At 41.7% G+C, this 27,475-nt stretch overlaps 2 protein-coding genes across 2 annotated transcripts in view; one reads left to right on the forward strand and one right to left on the reverse strand.

The window, feature by feature from the left end:
• Positions 1-23,355, forward strand: part of cltca (clathrin, heavy chain a (Hc)) — a 30,082-nt gene extending 6,727 nt beyond the window's left edge. The window contains exons 2-30 of the mRNA XM_053441332.1: positions 1,330-1,537; positions 4,796-5,064; positions 5,571-5,732; positions 5,838-5,951; positions 6,348-6,521; positions 9,103-9,300; positions 9,428-9,628; positions 10,589-10,741; positions 10,924-11,046; positions 11,775-11,912; positions 12,010-12,174; positions 12,281-12,461; positions 13,382-13,545; positions 15,316-15,441; positions 15,532-15,674; positions 15,790-16,024; positions 16,123-16,245; positions 16,334-16,479; positions 16,571-16,754; positions 16,845-17,037; positions 17,235-17,392; positions 17,481-17,753; positions 17,857-18,174; positions 18,461-18,592; positions 18,689-18,799; positions 18,892-19,062; positions 19,186-19,407; positions 21,218-21,293; positions 22,084-23,355. Of these exons, the coding sequence (XP_053297307.1) occupies positions 1,330-1,537; positions 4,796-5,064; positions 5,571-5,732; positions 5,838-5,951; positions 6,348-6,521; positions 9,103-9,300; positions 9,428-9,628; positions 10,589-10,741; positions 10,924-11,046; positions 11,775-11,912; positions 12,010-12,174; positions 12,281-12,461; positions 13,382-13,545; positions 15,316-15,441; positions 15,532-15,674; positions 15,790-16,024; positions 16,123-16,245; positions 16,334-16,479; positions 16,571-16,754; positions 16,845-17,037; positions 17,235-17,392; positions 17,481-17,753; positions 17,857-18,174; positions 18,461-18,592; positions 18,689-18,799; positions 18,892-19,062; positions 19,186-19,407; positions 21,218-21,293; positions 22,084-22,217 (4,995 nt within the window). The 3' untranslated portion in view covers positions 22,218-23,355. The remainder of the gene's footprint in view (positions 1-1,329; positions 1,538-4,795; positions 5,065-5,570; positions 5,733-5,837; positions 5,952-6,347; positions 6,522-9,102; positions 9,301-9,427; positions 9,629-10,588; positions 10,742-10,923; positions 11,047-11,774; positions 11,913-12,009; positions 12,175-12,280; positions 12,462-13,381; positions 13,546-15,315; positions 15,442-15,531; positions 15,675-15,789; positions 16,025-16,122; positions 16,246-16,333; positions 16,480-16,570; positions 16,755-16,844; positions 17,038-17,234; positions 17,393-17,480; positions 17,754-17,856; positions 18,175-18,460; positions 18,593-18,688; positions 18,800-18,891; positions 19,063-19,185; positions 19,408-21,217; positions 21,294-22,083) is intronic.
• An 849-nt stretch (positions 23,356-24,204) lies between these two features.
• ptrh2 (peptidyl-tRNA hydrolase 2) lies at positions 24,205-26,583 on the reverse strand. Its single transcript, XM_053441442.1, has 2 exons — positions 26,528-26,583; positions 24,205-25,490 (listed from the first exon to the last, which is right to left on the reverse strand). The coding sequence occupies exon 2, from the start codon at positions 25,480-25,482 to the stop codon at positions 24,973-24,975; it is 510 nt and encodes a 169-aa protein (XP_053297417.1). The 5' UTR covers positions 25,483-25,490; positions 26,528-26,583; the 3' UTR covers positions 24,205-24,972.
• Between the last annotated feature and the right edge of the window lie 892 nt (positions 26,584-27,475).

Genomic DNA, 27,475 nt, shown 5'->3' on the forward strand with positions numbered 1-27,475 from the left:
TGAAAATTATTTCAAAACATGGCTTTTTAATTTGATTTAAAATTTGGTCTCCAAAGAGTTGTAAGTAATTATACTAAATTTGTAACTGTGGTGTATTGCTGATATGTTGCAAAAGTAGAGGAAGTTGCAACAGCAATATGTGACCAATTGGAAAAGTTTCTGGTAGTTTCATTTCCCTCCGGCTTACTTCACAACCACCTTGCCATTTGCAATTGTTTAGCGGGAAGACACTGGAATCATTTGTTGACTGATTGTGTCATTTGCTTGTCCAGTGTGATATGATTTAATATCATATTCCAATTTTGTAAACATGATGGATGGTTTGTTCTTGTATCAGTCTTTACTATTTCTCAGAGCTGTTCTGGCACAGCCATCCAGTTTGGCTGCCTTAAGCAGGTAGTGCTGTGTCAGTTTCTGTGAAGCAGGCAGGATGCCCTGTTTCCAGCCATGGCAGTAATCTTGGCTGCAGAGCTTGCTGGTATTTTGTGCTGCAAAGCAGTGCCCCTACAGTCTTCAGCTTTTCTTACAAGATAATACTCCTAATTTCCTGTATCACACTGTTTGTTGTGCTGGGACACCACATCTGTTAAACTGAGGCTACACTTCTGAACTCTGGTTTAATTTCTGTTTCATTGCATCAGCGTTTCATTTCCTTTCGTTTAGATCACTCACAACATCATAAGGCACAAGTTATGTAACGACAGATGTTGTCTTATTGCAGTAAAAGTGCTACATGTTGTCTTGACAAACTTCATCTGAGCCAAATGCAATGAGCGGCTCAAAGTCAGAGTTGAAAAGTTGATGGCAGTCGGACTGCAGCATGACTAGAGTGTTGTGTAATACGTTTGTGGTTTCCTCCCTGGCCCATTCTTTGAGAACTTGGATGAGTACTCCACCCAGTCCATATCTCTGCCTGTTGTGATGAGCTCCATGTGTCCGAAGAGCTGCTCAGAGCTGCAAGGACATCTGATAGGCTGTGGTAGTGCAAAGCAGCTGAGTAGAGTCAGTGCCTTTTTATTGAACACTATTGTTGTTTGGTCAACAGCAGGAATTTAAATTAATTGAACTGTTGAAATCATCATTGCTATGCACAATATTAACAAGTGGAACTCACAACCTGCTGAAACCTACTGTGGTTGCCCTGGCTCCTCTTGATAAATACTGAACTAATTTGAAGTGCAAATGAAATGATCTACCTCATCTCAAATAACAGCCTGAAGGAGAGATTGTGGCACGAAGAATGTGATCTCAGTGCGGTCATCCATTTTTCGCAAATCATATTCTGTATTTCAAAACTAACCTGTTTTTATTCCCATCCTTTTCTCATAGCTCCAAAACTTAGGGATCAATCCAGCCAACATCGGCTTCAGCACACTCACGATGGAGTCGGACAAGTTTATCTGTGTGCGGGAGAAGGTGGGCGAGCAGTCTCAGGTGGTGATCATTGACATGGCCGACCCAAATACACCTATCCGCAGGCCCATCTCAGCTGACAGCGCCATCATGAATCCAGCCAGCAAGGTCATTGCGCTCAAAGGTACGTCAGTGTTTTTGGCATCACCGAAGCCAAATTTCTTTGGATTAGCGCTAAATTATATTTTATAACTACATCATATACTTCAATGTGATATTTTAACTCGGCTGTTCAATATGACTATATTGTCTATTTTATAATTGAGATTATTTTTAAATGATTTCTATCTAGTTATGTCCATACACATCCAGCTGTTTTAGTTTTTCTGTACTTTTACTGGATCTTTTCGAAACATTAGTGTGTAAATATTCAAAATAGGGTATATTTATTATTTTCGTTCAGCATCCATGATTGTTTGACTTTTTTATTGTTTTTGTTTTTGTCTTTTCTTTGTTTGTTTTTGTTTACTTTACTGCTTTCTTATGTGTTTGCAGACGGTGAGTTGAAATTTAACTACTTCATTGTGGAAGTGAAATCCTGTTTACAAGACGGTATTTAAGGACAAGCCACACAACTGAACGGATCCCAATAAGTATACACAATAATTAGATGTGCCATAACTAAAGCCATTAACAATAATTTTGGGGAAGTTTTTCTAAATCTTTGTCATTGAAAATATTTCTTTGTAACAGGATTTAGCTTTCACAGCCTTACAGCCTTCTGGCATTTCATTATTTTTATTGTATGTACAAGTGATTGAGAACCCATTTTAAATGCGGTGATACCATGGGCAAAATGTTTTTCATTCTAATTCACTTTCCTTCTCATTTCCATTTTGAAATTCATGTCTTCCTCCATCTCTGTGAAGTTGTAATTACTCAAATCTGTTGTTGCATGTTACATATATTACATTACATTACATTACATTACATTACATTTAGCTGACGCTTTTATCCAAAGCGACTTACAATAAGTACATTCAACCCCAAGGGTACAGACCCAGGACAACAAGAATCAAGAAAATACAATTTCTTCCAAATAAAGCAAAACTACAAAGTGCTATAAGTTAGTGCCATTTAGGTGCTACTAAAGTGTTAGTTTCAAAAAGTTGTTATTTTTTTTTTTTTATTCAAGGTATAGTCGGAAGCGGTATGTTTTTAGTTTTCGGCGACAGATGTGTAAACTTTCTGATGTCCGGATGTCGATGGGAGCTCATTCCACCATTTATGAGCCAATAGGAGCCATGTAGTCTCAGATCAGGAGGGAACTGGGTTAGGAAGAGACTTTGAAGTTTGCTTGTTAGAAAAATGAAAAAAAGGTTTAGATTTGATCACTATTGAGAGTTAAGGAGCTGCAGATCCCTACACCCTTATGTGTCCATCTGTCTGTTTGGCCTCTTCCCCCTCCAACTAGTGAAATAACATTTAAAGAGCCAAACACTTGTCTTAGCCTCTCCTCCTGTTAACATTAATATGAAAAATAGTCGTCCTTTCTTTCTGAAAGTCCTCTACTGAGGATGTGGTACAATGTGCAGTTGTAAATTGGGCTGTACTTTTATAGAGAGAACATATTGCTGACAACCATGTGACTTAGAGGCTTGAGCTTTACAATAGTGGCATTACTTAACACTATACTGCCTATTTAAATGTTACACAATGGCTTTTTGCCTTCAGTTTGTTCTTTTTTGTTAAAATGTATTATCTTTTTGCCTGAAAAATAAGAACACTGATTACCAAAGTTAAAATTAAATGTATCGTCTTCTGGTTAGGACACATCAGAAAAAGCTTCTCACGAAAACCAGTTTCCCTTAATCAAGGCACACCCCTCTTCATGTACAGCAAACATGAATATGTCCTTATGGGAACTGGTAGTTCAATGAAACAGGTATCTTTGTGTAGTGTCTCATTAATCTTGGCTCAGGCTGTACTACCGGTCTGTTCCTCACTAATTATACATCGTAGCCTCAGCATAGATCCCTCCTCCCTCTTTCCATCCCCCACTGTCTTCCCTGCTCAGTCTACCATAATGACGCTTCTCAGCCAACCTTGTCATATGACACAGTATGTAGCCCTGACCTTTTCATGTAACCATCATGCCTGAAGGATGGAGGCAGTGCGAGTACACACATCCCATCACCTCCAAAAACCGATGATTATTCAATGAAAATTTCCTTTGCTTGCTACAATTTGGCTGCTGCTGCTCCATTTTTCAGACTGCTTATAGTTCTCTGATTCCATGGCTTAGTGATGGCAAAATGATTTTGACAGATGTGCTAACGCATTCGTCGTTGCTTTTTTCCCCTCCTTTCTTAATGAGTATTGAATAATGAACAAACAAGGAAGTCACACTGCTTAATAATTGAGCCTTATTTCACAAATTTGACCAATACTAATAAAACAAACAAAAATAAAATCTAATCTAAAATCAGGTGAGTGAACCTTTTTTAAACATTTAGTCTCGTCTGGGATCAAGACGTCACAAAACATTGATCTGCAACTGTAGAAAATCAACCATAATCATGATTGGAAACCATTTCTGTGACACCCGTGCCCCTTAATTGTGCCTCCATGTGTCTGTTAAATGTCATATTCCACTCTTTGCCAAATTGGCTCAGATGCAGATGTGTTGGCTTTCTTTGTGAGTTGTTTGTTTCTCGCTTCTGCCCTCTGTATTCTTTGTTTCTCTCTTGAGGGCTGTTCATTGGATGGGGTGGGCCAAGTAGTCGGACATAATGATTCATGACACATACTAAGTACATTTATAAATAATCTTTCAGGACCTGTGGTTAGTTCAGTTAAATTATCTATCTATATTCTTTAATTCTTTGAAGTTATTGACCTGTGCTAAGGAGGGCTGTGCAGGTATGTAGTTTTTCTCACTCTCACAGGAGCACAAGTTAATACACATTGAGAATAACTATTAGTAATTTACTTATATTTCAACATGCATCTGTTATTGGGCAACACTGCAGTTGTGTTCTTATTGGGCTGTCAATTTGTAATTTACCTATAGTGTGTAAAAAAATTGACTTGCTTGAGTTCACATAATTGACACAGTGACACCTGGTGAAGCCTCCCATGAGGTCAACATTATATTTACGGGTATTTTTTCTGTGCCTGTCTCACTGCTCTTCACTACATGACACAATTTTCGACTACAGCATGTTTGGTATCCACGATCCATCGGTCATGGCCTCGTCATTGCCTGATGACCTCTGTGCCATGACTACTGATGTTTCAAATTTGAATCTCCCTTCTATTTAAATTTGATGGGTTCTCTTTTCCAATGAGCGTGTCTGTGTGTGTGTATGTAGACATCCTGTCAGAATCTATAACATTCTTCTGGGGCCTGGCTCCCGCCCCATCGCTCCCCCTACTCTAGCCTCCAAAACCCTTCAGATTTTCAACATTGAGATGAAGAGCAAGATGAAGGCACACACCATGACGGACGATGTTACCTTCTGGAAGTGGATCTCCCTTAACACAGTTGCACTTGTGACTGACACTGCCGTCTACCACTGGAGCATGGAGGGTGACTCGCAGCCTGTGAAAGTCTTTGACCGCCACTCCAGCCTGGCAGGCTGCCAGATCATCAACTACCGCACTGACGCTAAGCAGAAATGGCTCCTGCTCATCGGCATCTCAGCCCAGGTATATTTCTGCTCATCTCTTCTGATTTAATACCAAACATAGCAATTTCGATGGTTTAGTAACCAGTAAAGCTGTTTTCAAACATGTGCTTTGGGTAGAGTCTGGAGAATCGAAAGTTCTCCTTTCACACATTTACAACGCAGCGGGATGTTCTTTGAAGCTGTAGGTTGTTAAAAGCCTCACCAACCCCCAAATGTTCGCAGTGAATCCACCAGGGCAGCCCCTGCTCTGCTCTTACATCACATCTTCTGACTTTCTACAGACTTTATATTAGTAGGCCAGGCAGAGAAAGTCCTCAGATATTCCGGAGCCTCTCACTCTGACTTTTGCGTTCACACATGCACCTCCTCCAAAAAAAAATACTGGGGACCTGTTGAGTTCAGTGCATGTCTGAAAGCTTAAGCAACATACTTGCACTGCTAAGTAACTCAGCAGCTTTATATTAAGCATTGCTTAACCAGTTTGTTTTTCACATTTGTATGTAAACTGCTTTGTCTTTTTTACAGCAAAATCGGGTGGTGGGAGCCATGCAGCTCTACTCTGTTGACAGGAAAGTGTCTCAGCCCATCGAAGGCCATGCAGCCAGCTTTGCTCAGTTCAAGATGGAGGGAAATTCGGAGGAGTCTACTTTGTTCTGCTTTGCTGTCAGAGGCCAAGCTGGAGGAAAGGTAACTGGTGTTAATTACATAATGGGGAAATACATGGATTTTGGATTTCTTATAGAAAATCCTAGTGTGAAAGTTTTTCACTTGTTATTTCTCTCTCTGACACAGTTGCATATCATAGAAGTGGGAACTCCACCAACGGCCAACCAGCCATTTCCAAAGAAAGCAGTGGATGTGTTCTTTCCTCCAGAAGCCCAGAATGACTTCCCTGTGGCCATGCAGGTATGTTTTCATAGTTTGGCAGGTGGCTCAGGCAAAGCACAATCATCTGCTATTCTTAGAATACACACAAAACATGTAAATTATACAGAGTATCTGTGTTCCCTCACAACATATTTTTACAGTCCATTAATGGTTTTAGGGACACCGTGATGATCTGTTCCTAAGGATATATCTATTTACTTATTTTAAACTAATTACTCAATCTTCGCTTCTGTATTTGTCCAAGTTTGTCTTTGGAAAACCCTTTTGGGTGGTTTATGGTGATGTAAAAAAAAAAATCATTATTCAGCTTGAAAGAAACAGAGCATATGCTTATGAGGTCTTTTTCATTGTTTTTATTTTCATCGAAATAGTATTAACAGATATAATAACGAATTTTTGTCTCTTCCTTGACAGATAAGCTCCAAGCAAGATGTGGTTTTCCTTATTACCAAATATGGCTACATCCACTTGTATGACTTGGAGACCGGCACCTGCATCTACATGAACCGCATCAGTGGAGAGACCATCTTTGTCACCGCTCCACATGAGGCCACCTCTGGTATCATTGGCGTGAACAGGAAAGGACAGGTACAAATTTCAACCAGTGCCCGTCCTATGGGGGGGAAAGTACAATGCTCTTTAGCACGGCTGCTCAGTATTTTTAATGTCAAAGTAAAATTAAACCAAATATTCTTCCAAGGAAGAACCATTTATTTATTATCTTCTACTCATGTCAACAACAATCACATGTCCAACAAATCTGACACAGGTTAATAATGTTGATGAGCACAACTTCAAACATCAGCAGTTGTAATAACATTGTCTTCTTGTTTACCTGGCAACATCAGTCAGGCCAGTCTTTGCCAGGAGGCATTATAAATAATCCAAAGTGTAGTGTTTCACTCAGAGAGAGGGGATAGGTCTGTGTCTTACTGCTTTTGTTAAGCTGAACCAGAGAGGAGAACTGGATCCAGCCAGCTGATGAATAATGTTCAAGCCAGGCCAAACACACCACATGAATTATTGAGTGAAGAGAGGAAAGCTGATCTGAAGCAGTGACGGATCTCGATGTATGCCATGACAGTGAAGTGTGTATGTGTGTACACATATTGTGTGCACACATACACAGAGGCAGTGTCTACGTCTAGGCCTCACAGTGCCTCCAGTTGAGTGGGTTAGTTAACAACTATGTTGGGAAAGTTAAAACAAGAAATGCACACAACATTGCTTTTATCATACATTTCTTCTAATATACCTCTGTCTTTGGTCAACTGGCTTGCGTAAAGTAAAACTAAATACATAATTGGAAACTGTCTAATATTTATTTGTATTGGTTTGATTGGACAAACACAATAGTGAAGAAAAGGGCTGAATATGCAGATATAAACTTCTGATAAAGGATGATATAATGGTAATTTTAAATTCGTATTAGGTCGTGTTTGCACATTAACATTTATTAGGTTTATTAAGTATTCAGTCTTTAGTTAATGGTAAACACACAATCTGACAAATCATTCTGTTTCACACACAGTAGTAAACATCAAATGTGTGGAATTGGTCAGAAACTTTTACAGAAGTAAATGGTGGTTAACCACAGTCACAACCCTGCTCAACAGTGAAGTGTCAAGATGTTGAAGTCACGGATTGACGTTTTCTTTTAACCAATATGAAAATGGTCCTACTGGTCTCCATTCATTTTTCTGATGATAAGTTGGTGTCTGTTATCTACTTGTACATTTCCACACTTTTTATTTGGAACCATAAAGTAAGCAAGGCCTTTTTGTTGGTTTGAGATTGACTTTCAGGATCTCTGATACCATGACTCCCAGCGGGCAGCATACAAGTGAAGAACCCCTCATATAAACCAGAGGAGAGAGAAAGCGACAGAGCAAGAAAGGAAAAAAGGGCACACCACCAATTAGCACATGACGTGAAGTGGGAGGCACAGCCTGGTGCCACGTAATCCTCTTAGTGCTGGTCTTCTCATCCAATCAAATCTCCACCTCATCAGACAGAGACCTGCGATGTCTGCCTGCAATTTTACTATTCCCTGTATCGGTTAGTGTGGTTGTGTCGAGGCTAGTGTTTCACTTGTTGATACTACAGCTCATGTATCAGCTGACACATGGTGTTGTCTTGTTAAGAAGGGTTTTTAAGCAAGATTCCCACCAGACTCTGATCATTGCATTAACATGGAATATGAGGGTTTCGTTCAATATGTTTACCTGAATAATAATTCATCAAGTCGTCATAAGAATGTCAAACAAGGCTTCGGACAGTATCCACTCCTTTCTCGTATTTACTAACATGTTTCTGTTTATATCATCCTGAATTCTTTGTTGTCCTTTTTAATTTTTAAATACTGAATCCTCCCCCTTGCATTCACAACATCTGCATGATTAGAACAGAATTTCCACTTAGGGACCTATTGCGACTCCATGTTTTCTATCCATCTTTTATCTAAGCCCCCTTCAATTAGTCCACTTACATTATCGTAAGTGACCCTGCTTTAGTGGCTGGAAGAATGAGGTCTATTCACTAGTGTTAAAAGCTGGGGTATTGACCTGCTGGGCTTGTTTGTAGAGGGGCCAACACTGGTAGTCTTTCTCCTTCACCACCAACCCCTCCCCTTTCCTCCGTCCTGCTCTTTTATTTGACTTGTTCCCCTTTCTCTCTCTCTCTCTCTGTGTTGCCGAACGGCTCACAAAAGCCATGCGTTACACTGACCTACTAATAATACATTTGTATTCAGCAGCCACAACCAAAGGCCAGACAGAGTTTAATTGAGTTATCACATGACTCTCTTCCAGAAGAAGAGAACCTGCACTAGCCTCAGCTACCAGTGTAGTCGGCAACATGGATAATCAATTGCTGACCCTGTTGTCTTTTTCCTAATTTTACACTGGCCATAAAAACTAGTACAGTGCCGAAACGCTTGTAAGGACAGAGATGGTTTTAATTTGAAGTCACCGTTTTCTAAGGAAAACATAGAAGTATGGATGCAGCCTCAGAAGCTCTTTTTCATTCCAGAAAGCAATACTTCCCCATCAGTGTTTTGCAAAAAATGGTGGGTGGGGGTAAAATCTGGCAGCATGATTACTTAGTGTCCCCCTTCTCTGGTCCCTAGTGCACTTTACTAAATCAGTCTCTGTATTCCCCCTTAACACAGGTGCTGTCCGTGTGTGTGGAAGAGGAGAACATCATCCCCTACATCACCAACGTCTTGCAGAATCCAGACCTGGCTCTCCGCCTAGCTGTCCGCAACAACCTCGCCGGCGCTGAAGAGCTCTTTGCGCGCAAGTTCAACAACCTTTTTGCTGCTGCCAACTTCTCTGAGGCTGCCAAAGTAGCTGCCAATGCACCAAAGGTACTCATCCTGTTTGCATAGGATTAATCAACAGGTCTTGGTTATAGTCTGAACACAAATGTACTGACCGAACTTTTATCAGTTGTTCAGATCTATTCTTACCCTCAGTTGACCTTTCCCCTCTCAGGGTATCCTTCGTACCCCAGACACCATCCGTCGCTTCCAGAGTGTTCCAACCCAGCCAGGCCAGACCTCCCCCTTGCTCCAGTACTTTGGTATCCTGTTGGACCAGGGCCAACTCAACAAGTTTGAGTCCCTGGAGCTCTGCAGGCCCGTCCTGCAGCAGGGGCGAAAGCAACTTCTGGAGAAGTGGCTGAAGGAAGACAAGGTATTGTAAATCAGCCTCCATCTCTGCCTCTACTCACAGGAAGAGGCTCTTCCTGAGCTGCCTATTTGTTTACATTACTTTTCTATTATCTTGGATCATGTGAGATCATTGTTATGTAAGGAGTTTGTGAAGTTTCCCTCATAAATGTTTTGGTGGCTCAAAGTACCTTCCTGCTCAGACTTTTTTTTTCCGGTGCTGTGATTTTTTTTGAATTTTCCCTCATTTGATAATTTTAACATATGTATAATAGTAATTTGTATATTAGTGTGTATATATATATTTTTTTAAACATACATTCATACACTTTGCATTCTTTTCTTTAACATGCTGCATATAACCACCTGATCTTGTGTTATGAATTAAGCTCAAACAATAAAAAAAGAGTTGGCTGACATGACAGAGTGGTGACGAAAGTCATCACAATCTTTCGTTGGTGCTGCCTATTCTTTCTAAGGTTCAGATTTTAAATACACACTGTGTCCACTTTCCTATAGATTGAGCGCTGGATTTATTTTGATACCTTCAAAGTATTGATATTGCACTTTCTACAATATTGGAGCCTTTTTTAAAGAGATGGGTTTTAAAACGTATTAAGCCTCTGTGCCTGCGATAGACGGTGGCTGGAGCCATTATATTGTTGTGTTGTCTGTCCCGTTCTAGTAAATGATATATATCTCAAGAACACCTCGAAGGAATTTCTTCAAATTTGGTATATACATTCACTTATTTTGGTGGACAGATGGCAAGGTTCCGGTGGCCTCAAAAAACATGTTTTTAGCCTCATGACATCTCAAATCTCACTTTAGGGAATTTCTCATATTTCAGTAAAGGTCAAAGTGACCCCATGACACAATAATGTATGTAAACTGAAGCTGCCTCTGTTGACGGAGTATAGAAGCACAGGGCATTCATTGTAGTTTGTTTGGTTCCAGTGCTGATGTTTCTTGTCTTACTTTTCAGTTGGAGTGCTCAGAGGAACTTGGTGACCTGGTGAAGGCAGTGGATCCTACCTTGGCTCTCAGTGTCTACCTGAGGGCCAACGTCCCAAACAAAGTCATTCAGTGTTTTGCAGAGACTGGTCAGTTCCCCAAGATCGTCCTGTACGCCAAGAAGGTACGTCTGTCTGGCTCAGATAGGATTTTCCAAGAATTCCGAAGTGCACAGAGAAAACGCACTGTGCAAAATGAATTCAGAACAGGAAAAAACATCACTAAAAGGTGTGTGTGTTTGTGTGAGATAAGTACAAAAGAATAAGAGCACTTATTGCTGGATTTTTTTTTTTTAATTTTCTCCAGGTGGGCTACACTCCAGACTGGATCTTTCTGCTGAGGAATGTTATGAGGATCAACCCAGAACAAGGACTGCAGTTTGCCCAGATGCTTGTTCAGGATGAAGAGCCGCTGGCTGACATCACACAGGTCAGAGGAAGGGAGCAGGGATTTCAAAATTATAAATAAACGGATGTTGGCTTTCATTTTAATTATGTTATGCAGAGTGGAAGAGGTCTCTCTTTAATAACTCAACATTTCTACCTTATTCTTATTAAAGCTTACAAAGATTGTTGTTGTATGAGTTTAACAACTGTTGCAGAAACTAGGGTTGTAGTTTTTGAGGTTTAGGTGCGTTCAGGCTATAATTATCTGAAGAAAAATAAACTTTGTGACCTCTGCATATCCCAAGTTTGAACTAAGGAATTTGACTAAGTCACATGACATGCCAGCATCTGTGACCCTCAGCAATCCTTTAATATATAGGAACTGCACCTCTTCCTTTGCTTCCTGCCACTGCAGACTCTCTGCACTGCAAATGCCATCTGCTGACACAGCGCTCTGTATTGCCTAAAGTGCTGTACTGGCAGGTATAAAGTCTTAAGAATAACACACATTGCATCAGAGGCTGTCCTCGAGCGTTAGAAGAGGAAATGTGTTGTCGTCAGCCAACTTTTACTTTACTTTGTAACTGGTGTTTTAGAGAAGTTAAAAAATGTCAGTGCGGCATAACTGTAGGAGACTGCAGTAGGACTATTGTTTACTATTAACAATAGTGAAGTAGTACTTTATTTAGTACAAAGGAAGGGTTGTAACAGTTGCACAATCTTGGTTTCTCCTTGAGAGTTGTTTAACAATGTGTTTCTATGTCTGTCCAGATCGTGGATGTGTTCATGGAGTACAACCTGATCCAGCAGTGCACGTCATTCCTCCTGGACGCGTTGAAGAACAACAGACCCTCAGAAGGACCACTGCAGACTCGGCTGCTGGAGATGAACCTCATGCATGCTCCACAGGTAGACACGTGCACATACTTTACTGAAAGGAATTCAATGAATGAAACTGAGAAATCATTTATGAGAACTTTTTTGTTTCTTTATGTCACGCGTGCAGGTTGCTGATGCTATCCTAGGTAACCAAATGTTCACCAACTACGATCGTCCCCACATCGCCCAGCTGTGTGAGAAGGCTGGACTCCTGCAAAGGGCGCTGGAGCACTACACTGACCTGTACGACATCAAGCGCGCTGTTGTGCACACACACCTGCTCAACCCAGAGGTAGGCTACACTCACCAACTGAGGATAATTTAATTAAAACTTCTTCTTTTTTTGTACATGTTGCACAATCAACGAAATAAAATAAAATTTCCTCCTGCACTTTCAGTGGCTGGTGAACTTCTTTGGCTCCCTGTCAGTCGAAGACTCTCTGGAGTGCCTCAGGGCCATGTTGTCAGCCAACATCCGCCAGAACCTGCAGATCTGTGTCCAGGTGGCTTCCAAGTACCACGAGCAGCTCAGCACACAGTCTCTCACTGAGCTCTTTGAGTCATTCAAGAGCTTTGAAGGTGAGATCACCGATTTAATGAAAGCATACTGCTTCATTTGATATTACATTTTTTTTTTTTTTTACTGTAGTCTGCAATTCAGAAGATAAGAATATTGGGCGTTTTTGAAGTTCGTAGACACTGATTGCATGCTCTGTCAGTCAGAGAGACAAAGTATTGAATAGTAGCAATATAATGGTTTGTAAAATGGGACAATTAACTTCCATATTCCTGTCTACAGCCAGACATTAGATTAACATTTGACTTATCTCTTAGTTATTCAGACATTCCCTCCGTACCCTCCTGCCCATGTACTAAGATAGATGTTCCCCAGTTATCAATTATACAACTAGGTCAGAGGAGAAGCAGGACAATCCTTAGATTGTACACAATGTCCAGGAGGTGATTTATTGCCACTTATACTATTAATGAAATACCGTAGCTGAAAGGTTAGAGGTGGGAATCTCCAGGCACCTTTCGATTCAGAGGGCTACGATTCAATGACAAAACGATAATCGACGCATCAAATAATTTTATTTCTATACAGGATTCATTTTTGTATTACTATGTGGCTACTAGAGGCGGGCATCTTCACGTGTGCTGTAATTTACAAAGTAAGGCTTCAATAAAAAAATTGGACTACAACAGTCAATCTACAACAGTGGTCCGTGCTCTCCACATTGATTTGAAATTAATTCAGTTTAGACTTGTGTGCTGCATCTTTAGCCTTTACTTTATCAGGGTGGCCCCGCCTGGCCCTGCTGGTCAACAAGTGACTGTGCCCCTCTGCTCTTTTCTTATCACTCACACTCAGAACTGATCTTTATCAAAACCTTCAGTATGTATTAGTGTATCTGCAATGCTGTCATTAGATTGAAGGGAGCTGATGTCTTGCATGTTGTTTGAGTCTTTTTTTAAATGGACCTTTTTTTTTGTCTCAGGTTTGTTCTACTTCCTGGGCTCTATTGTGAACTTCAGTCAGGACCCTGAAGTTCACTTCAAATACATCCAGGCCGCTTGCAAGACAGGCCAGATAAAAGAGGTGGAGAGGATCTGTCGAGAGAGCAACTGCTACGACCCAGAGCGCGTCAAAAACTTCCTCAAGGTAAATCTGACGCGACATCACAACAGCTACTGCTTTCTTCTGTCTACCTCAGTTCCGGTCTGCTTTAATTCATATCGCATATCATAGCTCCTAGTTTATCTTTTAAGGCTATGTATATATGATCTAGGAGCCAACAACTGTTTGTTGTATAAACACAGTTATGTAATGGCATCCTGAGAAGAGAACAAAGTCACACTCCCTCTGAGTGTGTTGTGATCAGAGCTTTGCAAGCATGTTCCTATTAGTGCATGTACAGGTGTGCGTTAGTCCCTCACTATGATATCTTTGGCCTTCCCATGTTTATGAAGTAAGAATTCTCCAGCTATGATCAAACATGACATTCTGGTGGACTCGCAATTTGTTTGCTACCTTTCTGTACAGTACTTTAAACACACATGTCTCCCGCCCACCATGGAGGTATTAAAGCAGAAACGCTGTGGCTACACCTTATTATTGTACGGTCTTCGGTCTAAACACAGCATGGCACAGCTATGCTACTGATGCTAGATAGGCTAACCGGATAAATTGTGCAGGCCTGGTGAGAGTGGATTCTAGCGGGCCAAGTCTGACCTGGATTGTCTTTATATGGGTTTGCCTGTACACACTGCAACTTTACTCAGTTTCGATTTTTGTGTTTCTGGGCCGTTTTAAAGGGGCTTTGCAACACTGCAACACCATGCCAAGAAAATGAAGGGAGGGGCAAGATGTGGCTAACAATGCTTTTCATTCATCCATAAAGCAACATCTAGTGGCAGTGAATATCTTATATATAACCTTTGAAATGCTACATGTTATTAAAAGACAGTTTTAACAGATTAACACTTCCCACAGATTAAAAATGACTACCATTATTACAAGCAGATCTACAGCAATAAGCCTGTATTGGTTAAAAATGTTCAGCCAACCGTCCTGATGGCAGTCAATTATCTTTTGTGCTTTTCTCCTTTGTCTTTTGAATGGCAGGACATGTATAAGGTAAATCTATCCCTGCTCACAGAACCAAACCTCTCCTGTTTTTTTCATCCTTGATCCTTAACTCTAGGCACAGGATTGAAACTGGGATTTGTATGCAGACATGCACTATTTGCTCATACACTGCAATCCATACACCCACTGGGGTGTAATAAGTTTCTTGGCATACAACATAGTGCTGAATGTTGTCTGTGTGACTGATGGACAAGTTAGGAGCATGTGCTCCATATTGAGAAGTTTAAGGACATTCAAGATGTCTGTGTGGTCAGTGTGCTGTCCTGTAACAGAGTCTCTAGTCCGTGCAGCATGTTCTTGGGTAATATTAAAAATGGTGCAAAATCCCAGTTTGTTAATCCTGTATGAGTGTGGATGGTAATGCACTCCAGTGCATTGTAGGATAGAGGACTAGTGATCAGTGCTACATGATGGTGACCTGGCAACTCGCAGCTGTCCTCCTAATGAGAAAGAAAGCTGCTTTAGGGCACTTAGAGGTCTCGTTCTAATGTGATACACATTAGTTTACATCAATCATCCTCTAGCCTGTGAAGTGTGCCATCAGTTTGTTGTAGTGGCAAACCTATTACTTTGTTTCCCCTTTGACATGGTATTGTTTATTTTAAGGTTGATTTACCCGGAAAATGCACCTGGAAAATCCACCATACAGAAACGAGTCATAATTGAACTACGAGTTTCCTGTGGTGCATCAAGTTTGGCTGATGTTTTGTCGCCCTTGTAGTTGTTTTTGTGTTGGTTACAATATCTTGCTAACTCTCCCCCTCCGCTCTTTGTGGTGAACAGGAAGCCAAACTCACCGACCAGCTGCCGCTCATCATCGTTTGTGACCGTTTCGACTTTGTCCATGACCTGGTCCTCTACCTGTATCGCAACAACCTGCAGAAGTACATTGAGATCTATGTTCAGAAGGTGAGGCTCACTGCAAAAAACACAGAAATTACTATTACACAGCATCCTTAAATTACAGACATAAGCTAAATGAGAGTGATTGTGTTCCAGGTGAACCCTAGCCGTCTGCCTGTTGTGGTTGGTGGTCTGTTGGACGTGGACTGCTCCGAGGACGTCATTAAGAGTCTGATCCTGGTCGTCAGGGGACAGTTTTCCACTGATGAACTGGTCGCTGAGGTTGAAAAGAGAAACAGGTGCTGCAATGCTCCATGTGAATGTTTCAGATCAATACATGTTGTGATGACAATGGTTTTAAAGTTAAATAATTGATAAATTACAGTTATCTAAATTAAACTCTTTGTCTCACAGACTGAAGCTGCTGCTGCCATGGCTGGAGTCTCGTATCCATGAAGGCTGCGAAGAGCCAGCCACCCACAATGCCCTAGCCAAGATCTACATCGACAGCAACAACAACCCAGAACGCTTCCTGCGGGAAAACCCGTTCTATGACAGCCGTGTGGTGGGAAAGTACTGCGAGAAGAGAGACCCCCACCTGGCCTGTGTGGCCTATGAGAGAGGACAATGTGACCAGGAGCTGATCAATGTGAGGATTAACCGTTGTTTTGGCCTCTGACTATGTGTCATGTGCTGCATTTAACTGCCGTTGCTATTGTATTTAATTATGTTTTTCTTCCTCATCAGGTGTGCAATGAGAACTCCCTGTTCAAGAGCCTTTCTCGCTATTTGGTCCGTCGCAAAGATCCCGAGCTGTGGGCTAGCGTGCTGCTCGAGACCAACCCCTTCAGAAGACCACTCATTGACCAAGTAAACTAAACTCGGGGCAAGTTTCATCTCATTCATTACTGGAGCCTTATGCTTTTCTAAACTTCTGATCCCTTGTACCTGCTCTCAGGTTGTGCAAACAGCACTGTCAGAAACCCAGGACCCAGAGGAGGTGTCAGTCACAGTCAAGGCCTTCATGACCGCAGATTTACCGAATGAGCTCATTGAGCTGCTGGAGAAGATTGTATTGGACAACTCCGTCTTCAGTGAACACAGGTATGTAGCGTTGACATGTCAACATTTTCACTGTTGTCCAGAATCCCCAAATGAAAGTGTGCTAAAGTTCTTTGTCTTCTCACTCCCACAGAAATCTGCAGAATCTGCTGATCCTGACTGCTATCAAAGCTGACCGCACTCGTGTGATGGAGTACATCAGCAGGCTAGACAACTATGACGCTCCTGATATCGCAAACATCGCCATCAGCAACGAGCTCTTTGAGGAGGCCTTTGCCATTTTCAAGAAGTTTGACGTCAACACCTCTGCTGTGCAGGTCGGTCATTATCTCTTATACAGCTAGACCAATAATTTATTGATTGGTTAAAGTGTTGATTGTTAATGTTTTTTCTTTTTTCCTCCTTAGGTGCTGATCGAGCATATTGGCAACCTGGACCGGGCCTATGAGTTTGCAGAACGCTGCAATGAGCCAGCTGTGTGGAGCCAGCTGGCTAAGGCTCAGCTACAGCAAGGCCTCGTTAAGGAGGCCATCGACTCCTACATCAAAGCTGATGACCCCTCTGCGTACATGGAGGTGGTGCAGGCTGCTGACAAAAGTGGTAAGGAGAGAACTTATAGTGACCTCATCAATCACTATGAACTGAAGCAGCAGAGTTTTTTGTATTCAATCGCCGCATGAATTTAAATCAATATGGAACACATCAGCTTATTTGTGGAGTTTACTGTACAGGGGTACTTGCTAAAGGTTAGTATTGGCGTGGAAACGCACCTTGATGTTACTGTCCATGTGTTTCAGGTAACTGGGAGGACTTGGTCAAATTCCTTCAGATGGCTCGTAAGAAGGCCCGTGAGTCCTACGTTGAAACAGAACTCATCTTTGCTTTGGCCAAAACCAATCGCCTGGCAGAGCTGGAAGAGTTTATTAATGGACCCAACAATGCTCACATCCAGCAGGTTCGCCTCACTCTCACACCAGACTCTGTGAACCAGCTGTCAGGTCAACACCATGACACAGTGAATCTTTATTTAATCTGTCCCGCAGGTCGGTGATCGCTGCTATGATGAGAAAATGTACGATGCCGCAAAGCTGCTGTACAACAATGTGTCCAACTTTGGCCGTTTGGCTTCGACCCTCGTGCACCTTGGGGAGTACCAGGCTGCAGTGGACGGCGCCCGTAAGGCCAACAGCACCCGCACCTGGAAAGAGGTGTGCTTCGCCTGCGTGGATGGAAAGGAGTTCAGACTGGCCCAGATGTGTGGTCTCCACATTGTTGTTCACGCTGATGAGCTGGAGGAGCTGATCAACTACTATCAAGTAAGCAGGAAATTAAGGCCTTATTTTGCGTTATTATAAAAACTTAGTCCACATACATTAACGCACATTTACCAAATCCAAAATCCTCTCCCCTCTCTTTCAGGACCGCGGTTACTTTGAGGAGCTGATCACAATGCTGGAAGCTGCCCTGGGCCTGGAGCGCGCTCACATGGGAATGTTCACAGAGCTGGCCATCCTCTACTCCAAGTTCAAGCCCCAGAAGATGAGAGAGCATCTGGAGCTCTTTTGGTCCAGAGTTAACATTCCAAAGGTGCTGAGAGCAGCAGAGCAGGCGCACCTGTGGGCCGAGCTGGTCTTCCTCTACGACAAGTATGAGGAGTTCGATAACGCCATCATCACCATGATGAACCACCCATCAGACGCCTGGAAGGAGGGACAGTTCAAAGACATCATCACAAAGGTACAGTTTGATATCACAGATTTGTTTGTTTGTTAAATCTGTTAAATACCGATTGTATTCATCTTTTCAGTTGAAATGACACAAATGTAAAAATGTAAAACGGGGATTTTATGTGACTAGCATCTGTTCTCTTCAGTTCAACTGTGAATTTATGTATTATTACTTATATTATTACATTATAAAAGGCTGCTATACTGCAAAGTTATAATCAGTCTCATGTTGCACTATATGTCCTGAACCAGTGTTCATCCTAAAATAATTCTCTTTCCCTCTGAACCCTGTGTAGGTGGCCAACGTGGAGCTGTACTACAAAGCCACCCAGTTCTATCTGGAGTTTAAGCCCTTGTTACTGAATGATTTGCTCATAGTGCTTTCTCCCAGACTGGACCACTCCCGTGCTGTCAACTTCTTCAGCAAGGTACACATCAATACACTCTGATAATGATAAAGGAATATGATGGAGATGTTCTATGATTGCCAGGATGGATATCATGATTGTACTCCATGTTCACAGGTGAAACAGCTGCCTCTGGTCAAACCATACCTGCGGTCAGTACAGAGCCACAACAACAAATCAGTCAATGAAGCACTTAACAATCTCTTCATCATCGAGGAGGACTATCAGGTAAGAGGCAGGACCACGGTATTGAATCAAATCTTATTCTATCTCCCAAATTCAACCGTCATTTAATTTACTGTTTATGTCTCTCCTGTTAGGCTCTGAGAACATCAATAGATGCCTACGACAACTTTGACAACATCTCGCTGGCCCAGCGCTTGGAGAAGCACGAGCTGATTGAGTTCAGGCGAATCGCCGCCTACCTCTTCAAGGGTAACAACCGCTGGAAACAGAGTGTGGAACTCTGCAAGAAGGATAAACTCTATAAGGTACTTTTCAACTTTCTTTTTCCAATCATGGTTCGATCATCACCACTTATATTTCAAATGAACTGCTATGATTGACTTGAGACTATTTCAAAATCTGTCTGTGCTCTCCTGTCTCCCCTGCAGGATGCCATGCAGTATGCATCAGAGTCCAAGGACACAGAGCTGGCAGAGGAGCTGCTGTCCTGGTTCCTCATGGAGAACAAGAGGGAGTGTTTCGCCGCCTGCCTGTTTACCTGCTATGACCTGCTGCGGCCTGACGTGGTTCTGGAGACCGCCTGGAGGCACAACATCATGGACTTTTCTATGCCATACTTCATTCAGGTCATGAGGGAATACCTCAGCAAGGTGGGTCAGCTGCGTTCTTTTCAGGCTGGAGTTAAGTGAACTGGGAATTAAATGTTTTTAATTTAAATGTAAAAATGCTGTCATCTGGTCAGAGTCGAACAAAGCCGATGTGAATATCCACAAACAATCAGAGAATTCTCACCCACACTTTATTTTCAATATGAAACAAGCTTTAAATACTTCATGATGGCTTTCTGCTAGTCTTCCTTCTTAACCAGTTTCCTTTGTGGGGGAAATTATTTTAATTTTCTTCTACTATGCTGCACCTCTTCTCTTCCAGGTTGATGCAGTTACAGGACAGGTGAAAGTTAAAAACTATTAGTATTGAGCTTTGAAGACTGCAGCCTTGAGTGTGCATGGTTTTAGCTATACCACGCATTACACTCTCCCTTCCACAGTCTGTGAGACATCTTTCAGGCTGATGCACAGTATTCGCAATGCGTCGTTCTAGATACCGTTAGTTTTTTTTACCATATATCTAAATATAGATCTGCGTTTCCCACGACTTTCTCACATTCAACAGATTGAGTGACAGGTACAAAGACTAGACTGAAAGAAGAGTGCTGACGTGAGAGAGAAGTAACTAATGGATGAGGAATACAATGATGTTTTAAGGAGGGAATATCACAAGAGAAAAGACATGCATCTGTTTCTTAGTGAGAAACGATTGAAACCTAGTTAACTCACTTAGCATCAGATTAGAAGGTGCATGTTTAGTAACATTAGTTTTCCCTTTGTTGTAAAGTAGAAGCAGGCAGCAACACGTATTCAATTATAAGTTAAAATCAAATATGTTGCCCATCCAGCTAGGTTGACGGAGAAAATGCTAAATTAATTGCTTAAATCTTGGTTATTTTACATTCTGACTTTATTCTTTATTTGCTGCTAAAAAGTGGATCAGCTTCAACAAGTATTACAAATTCTCTTTAACTTTACTTCGTTTCCTCACAGTCAATGACACCACACAATATACAGCTGTGTGTTTGTTTTTGTTGATGTATTTTGATGGTTTGACTTAATTTTCACTAACTGGAACAAGCATGCGTAACATGTAAAAGGAGCCTGTTGGTTGTGGCTGGTTTCCTTTAGAAACCTTTGACCAGTAATGAGCAGCCGGCACGAGACTAACCCCGCTCTCCCTCCTCCTCCTCCCCATCTCCGTGCTGCAGCCAGCTATTTGCAGCCAGCGCTGTAACACTCAGAGCATGGGATCGTGAAGCTTAAGCCTGTTGAAGCTTGGCAGAGAACAGAAATAATCTGCTGTTCATCAAAAAGAGGCATGGCAAAAATGAATGACAAATACATGCATTTAAGTGCACTGTGCTGAGTGAGCTCTGACTTTTAACTTTAGAAAAAAAATCTGCATCCACACGCTGCTGCTTCCCACTGAGGACGGATGTGTACGTTTGTTGCTGCATCTGATGTGCTGCCTGAAGACCTTCTCTGTTTGTTTTTAAAGAATTACCTAGTGGGGTTTTTTCTCACTGTCAGTCAGCGACCAGATGAATCTAACATAAGGAATGAAAATGATCAGTTGAACTTTGTTATTGCTGCTGTTCAGTACAAGGTGTATGGACATCTGCATTCTGTGTATAAAGTGTGAAAATCATATACAAAAGCAAATAGTTCTGGTTTACTCACCTTGTATTCTGTCGGGTGTCATTTTGTCGTGGTTCTCAGTGAAATTCGCATAGATTGGCGAATGTACTGTACACATAGCTGTTTTTATGTTTAAACTTCTTCAGTGTGTTGTTTCCTTGTAACATTAGTGAGGCTTTGTCCTAAAGGTACCTGTTTCTTCTCCTTGCAGGTAGATAATCTAGAAACCTCAGAGTCCGTAAGGAAAGAGGAGGAGCAGGCAACAGAGACGCAACCCATCGTCTACGGTAATGACATCTACTATATGTTCTGTTCACCATCACCGATATTCACCAGATCTTCATCACACTGTGCTGAACAGGCACTACAGACTGCTTTCAATAAACCAGTTGCACACGATGACATTTTATTATCAGACGGGAAAAAAATGTTTCTCTATAGTATTAAATATCCATGAGATACAACGTTTTTCTTTAATAGATAGATAGATAGATAGATAGATAGATGGATACTTTATTAATCCCGTGGGAAATTCAGATCATCCAGTAGCTTGTTCACTTAACACATCACTGACATACATACATAAATCATTTATTATGAGTTAAATACTATTAAACATAGCATTTTTTTTTATTATGCCTTTGCTGGTGTGTCATCAGCTGATTTAAAATGTTGCTAGATATAGAAATATGACATTTCTCAGCTTGAATCCCACCTATTTCAACAACACTCTGTGGGGGGCTGACTCTTACATTACTCACTATCCTCCTCACCTGTAGTCAAACCAGACATCATGATCAGGACACAGATCACGTTGCATCGTGCACGTTTATTCCTTGGCTTATAACATCAGGTTGTGCTCAAGATCACTTTAGAAGGTGATTATGATGATATCAGGTGACCCCACTGAGCCATAAAATATATGATTCAGTGTCTGGCACATTTAGGAGACTCTGTGCTCTGCACTGAATGCCATTCTATTTGCTGCTTTATGGTCTCACAGCTGAAAAACTAACAAGATGTTGACAATGTAGTTTTATTAAATCTGAAATGTTTTCCATATCTGACCCATTGTAGGCACACCACAGCTGATGCTGACGGCGGGTCCCACCGTACCTGTGCCCCCTCAGCAAGCCTACGGCTACGGCTACCAGGCACCTGCAGGATACGTTCAGCCGGCCGCTCAGCCTGGCTTTGGCTACAGCATGTAAAGACCCCACCCCCCACCCCCCCCTCTCCACATATAGGCCGGAGCGACCATCCATCCATCTCCCACAGTCCTTCACCAGACCATTTCTGTTTCTCTGCCCTCTGCAGGGAGCTCGGGATAATACCGATAAACTTTTTTTTCCAATTTTAAACTGTCATGAAGGACTCAGTTTTATTTGTCGTCAAAGAAAAGATTGAATCACAAAGATTAATTTCTCACATTCCTTTTTGACTAGATTCTTTTTTCTTTTGTTTATTTTATTTGATTGGGAAATGGTTTATGTACAACAGGGGGTCTTGTGAGAAGAGCTAGTCCTCTTCGAGTTAAAAAAAAAAAAAAAAAGGTCTGTTGTGAAGCATCTGATTTGCACTCTGTAGTGAGAAGAAATTAATGTAGAATCTCTTTTTCCTTTTGTGTGTGTGAGCAGCTTCTTCTGTCCGACTGTAAAATGCATTTAATTATTGTATATTCAGACACACAAACTGCTACCGTGTTCTTCTATATTTGAACATAAGACTGCCGCTTCCATTGACCACAGTCCTGAAACACTACGTCGTACCTGTCAAGTCCCCCAAACTCCCACTCCGGGGTTAATTCTTGACGAAATTCCGAGAGAGTATTTTACATACGATTTTCAGGAAAGGTTCTTTCTTTCCGGCAAAGCCTATGCAGGACTCTCCAAACAAATCTGCAGTCCGATCGCCATGTGCTTTAAACTCGAACATGGGACCATTCCATCTCAGGAGGTACTGCAGACCTGTTTGACAAACACGCCCCATGCCGCCTCTTTATGCTGCAGTTTGTTTCTGCTGGATATCTGTTATTGAGGGTGCAGGAGAGATTTTGTCAAACCTAATGCTCCTCACATCCTGTCGTGTGTCGCCTTTAGCTTTTTCAGTTCAACCCGCTCATCTTCACAAACAGTATCACAGACTTGTGGTAATTTGAAGATTTTATTAAAGGCTTGCGTGTATACAAGAAATCAATCATTAACTCCTTTGAGCTTATATTCTTATCTAAATTACCTTAGATTGAAATTGTGCACTTAAGATACTTGATTGTGCATTATCAGGATCATAATGAATGAAACAGCAGTTTTGTTTTCCACTTAACAATAAAGGCTTCTTGTTTGTCAAGAACAGTCTGGTTGTGTCTTGAATATACTATTGTGTGTCTCCCGAAAACAGGGAAGTGATGTCAGCAGCTGTAGAGTGCATAGAGTTTGTATCGTGTTTGTAGTCCAAAGTACCATCGTACAAAACAATGTGGTGACTCTATTTCCAAACCAAGGTATTTCCCTACCGTGCAAATTTACAAGGCAAAAGTGAAGCTGGGAGTCGCCCTGAGCCAAACAGGATCAAAGGAAACACGCTGTTGATTTTGTGAAGCTTTCAGTTGGAGTCCAGTCTCAGTGACTGGTGTGGTCGCATCTTAAAACCACCTCACTGGTTTCCCTCCCACCAGATGTTTGAGGAACGCAGGTTTTTTGAACATGCTCCTGATTCCAACCAGTAACAACAGAATGTGGTTCAGATTTAAATGTCGTTGATGGAGCTGCACTCTGGTGTTTGGATTGTGTTTGTAACATCCTCCTGTTTGTCTAATCAATGTAATGTCTGCTATATTAATATATCAGTTCAACGATGATATAAAACCTAATAAAGATAAAGTACTAGCACCCTCTGATGGTACAAATTAAGTAAACCAGTCTGATCTGCCGAGACGCCACCATTTTTAATGTGTCCTCTTTTCGAAAATAGAAGTAGATCCACACTTAAGATTAGAAAAAAAATATATCTATACTAACAACTTTTGAAACTGGCACTTACTTATAGCACTTTGTAGTTTTGTTTTGAAGAAATTGTACTTTCTTGATGTTCTGGGTCTGTACCCTCAGGGTTGAATGCACTTATTGTAAGTCGCTTTGGATAAAAGTGTCAGCAAAATGAAATGTAATGTAGAATGAAACTCAGAGCCCACACCTCTAATCCATTTAAATTCTCTAGATTCAGGTTTTTATTTGGATCTGCACCCTTAAATATCCCCATTTCTTTCTTGTCAAGTTCCATACATTATACTTATTGAGAAATCAGCTGCTACGTCTGATTTTTCAATGTTACAGAAACAAAAAAAAACATTTTCGATCTGCACCATAATTTACTGGGTTCATCCCTGATGCAGACCGTATTCTTCCACCAGGTTTGGTGTCCTCTAAATAGTTTTTGCATAATCTTGCTTATGGACAAATGGACAGGAGTGAAACATAAGCTCCTTGGTGGAGGTAACAATGAGAATCAAATATTTCACAGTTGTAGCTAACGGGGCAGATGAGCGCAGGAAAGATAATTCATAGTTTTATAACAATCTAGAAGACTTCCAGTATTAACACAAAATCCATGTGGCTCAACAGCTGCAATGCGGTGACCTGCAGTGTTATAATAAGCATTTAATACTTTACAATATGAAGAGACTTTTCTAATTTCACAATTTATTTTGTAGATTGATTGTCATTGAGAACATTATTTATGGGTCATAACTGATATTTAATGAAATCAACAACAATAACATTGCCTTCATCACATGTCAGAGAACAGTCAGTAAAGAAACACACATGAAGCTGTTATAACTGATCCAAGAGTCCACTGGTTTCTTTCATATATAAAAATAAAAACTCATTCAAGCTCAGCTGTAAGTTCCAAGTAGTTTTATCTACAAAGGGAATTGTTGTGCGAGTCCAACGGGTGGCAGCTGGAACTCTAGTAGAGCTTCAACTCTCCACTGACACTATCAATCAGATCTGCCGGGCCGGGGCCGATACCCAGCACAGTGCGGGACCCTGGTGCAATTTGTGTCCGTCCTGCGTCCTGGATCAGGCTGATAGGGAGCCCCAATTCTTTGGCGCGACCCAGCAGATCGATCAGGGTGTCCTCATCGGGGGCCTTCAGCACCACCTTGGGCTGGCCGCAGTACTCCCACTGTTTGAGAAGCTCGGGGTTCCTGCGCTGGACCTGCTTGTACGCCGACACGGCAGCGTGGGAGCATTGGGCGGCGACCTTCCCCTTGCCCATCTTCAGGTCATTCCGGACCACCAGGACCATCTTGAACTCGCCTCCTTCTCCCATCACACTCGCCTCGCCGTTCCCCATCGCCTCCATCAGGCTCTTGGACACTGGGGCGAAGCGTCCTCGAAGGTGCCAACCGAGAAGGAGCCCGCATCCCAGTCCCGCCACCACGCCCAAACCCAACGGACCACACAACAAATCCATGTTTACACCTGCGGACAACAACAGCACAGAATAAGTCACATATATGTACATATAAGGTAGTTACAGACAGAAACATATAAATGTGGCCATTGTTATTTCTTTGAAATCTCATCTCACATGGCCAACTCTATCTATTCAGGAGTTTCTGACTACAATCACATCATCTTCCTCAGTTTTCATGATCGAACATAAACTTATAGATGCTCAAATCTTCATCCCTCTGCATTTATTGGACTATTCCTCCACATTGGCTGAGTAACTTAACAAATTCAACAGACCCAACCAAGAACGAATGACTAAATATGATCAAAGATGAGGCAAAAGGTGAAAATCATTAAAAAAAAGTAAATAAAAGGAAAATGTGAATTAAATCAAATGTATATCTGTCTGGGTTCTAATCAAGTGACACTGCTGATGACAGATACTCATATTTCCAGTTTCAAAGAATCTAAATAAAGAGTAAATTCTTGTATAAATAAACTGGATATCGGCTTGGTTCTTAGAGATGTACATCTGTCAAGGAATCAAGAGGCTCAGGGAAAGTTACAGGGATTAATATCATGCGTCGTTTTAAACTGCACTTCTCTAGCTCATGGAGGCAGAGCTGAGATATGTGCAGATGATTCTCCTGGAGATGGAAGCTCCTGGAGTGTGGGCTTGGTTTTCAGAGGCGAGGGAAACGTGCTGAGTGAAGAGGAACAAACATTAGAGTTCATTCACAGGAGGAACTTTAGTATTTACAGTTCTTTCCCCTCGAGTTGACACGAGACAAACAGCATCACACCTCGTTACCTCTGCCGCTCCTCGTCTCCCACCGTGTATCAACAAAGTGTCCGTTACTTGTTTGAAACGCACTGACAACAAACTTAAAGCTGGGGCTAGCCTGGCTAACGTTAGCTTCCTAGCTATAGGCGGGAGCGTGTAACGTCCCAACAACCGCTTCAGCTCAGCAAATATCATTTAACCACACAACGGACTGGTGCTCACACGTGTCACCGAGTCACCAGGAGAACAACAGTATCAATACAGGGGTTTTAATTCAAACCTGCTGGAGACACCACACGCTCCTCTGTCGGCTCCACACTATCAGGGCCCTTGGTGATGACGTCACAACGCCGCGACTAAAGTGACGTATTATATAGAATATAATAAATACGTGTACCAGTTAATGCGGGAAGGAATTTGGTCTCTCCCACAAACAAAGTTTTTTTGTCAATACGGTCATTTAAGAAATGATTCGCTGATGTTACCCAGTCAGGTCTTTTCCATTATCTTCAATTGTTATATTGATGTAAGATACTTGTGGATTTGTCTTGGATAATATTGGGTCTAACTTTGTACCTCTTCTGGAAAATCTCCTTTTAGTAGTTTTTTCCCCAACTCTACATACAAATAGGGTTAGCGGCCATCTGCCTCGACCGGTTGGTGAAAAAATGGGGAAAAGAGAAGAGGAGGGTGGCAATGAGGAGAGAGATATAGAGAGGAGAACAGGGGGGGAGAGAGGAGAGTGGGACCCAACAGTTGTGTGGCCACAAGAAGAAGAACTGAGCCATGAAGAAAAAATTCCTAGACAGAAGCTTCTCGTGGTGCGCTCCTTCTTCATCCTCCCTCATTTTTCCTATATTTGGAACCTGCTGTGCAAACTGAATCCAAAATCAACCCAGAATATGACATTATATTCTATAAGATACACATGGGGCTGAAGATTTATTCTGGACATATACTTAATAATTTATGCATAATCTGTGTGGATGGTGAATTTAAGAGCTGAGAAGAAAATGGCCAGTGGGCAAGTCTTTTTTTTTCTTTCATGATAGCAGTAGAGTATGATTCATTCATATCATTATCTTTATTTGTATCTCTATGTTCCTTATACTCTGTAATTTTGCTGGTGAGATACATATTCTCACCGTCTCTGTAAAGATCTTCTCAGGTGCCAGTTTACAGGTCCACACTCACATATGTAGTCATAGAGCTCCCTCTCCTGTCTGGA

The sequence above is a fragment of the Pleuronectes platessa genome, chromosome 15, assembly GCF_947347685.1.
Source record: "Pleuronectes platessa chromosome 15, fPlePla1.1, whole genome shotgun sequence".
Classification (NCBI taxonomy): Eukaryota; Metazoa; Chordata; class Actinopteri; order Pleuronectiformes; family Pleuronectidae; genus Pleuronectes; species Pleuronectes platessa.

Bases quoted from the DNA above. Each gene is read 5' to 3' on its own strand.
- ptrh2 (XM_053441442.1), bottom strand. From the start codon at position 25,482: ATGGATTTGTTGTGTGGTCCGTTGGGTTTGGGCGTGGTGGCGGGACTG.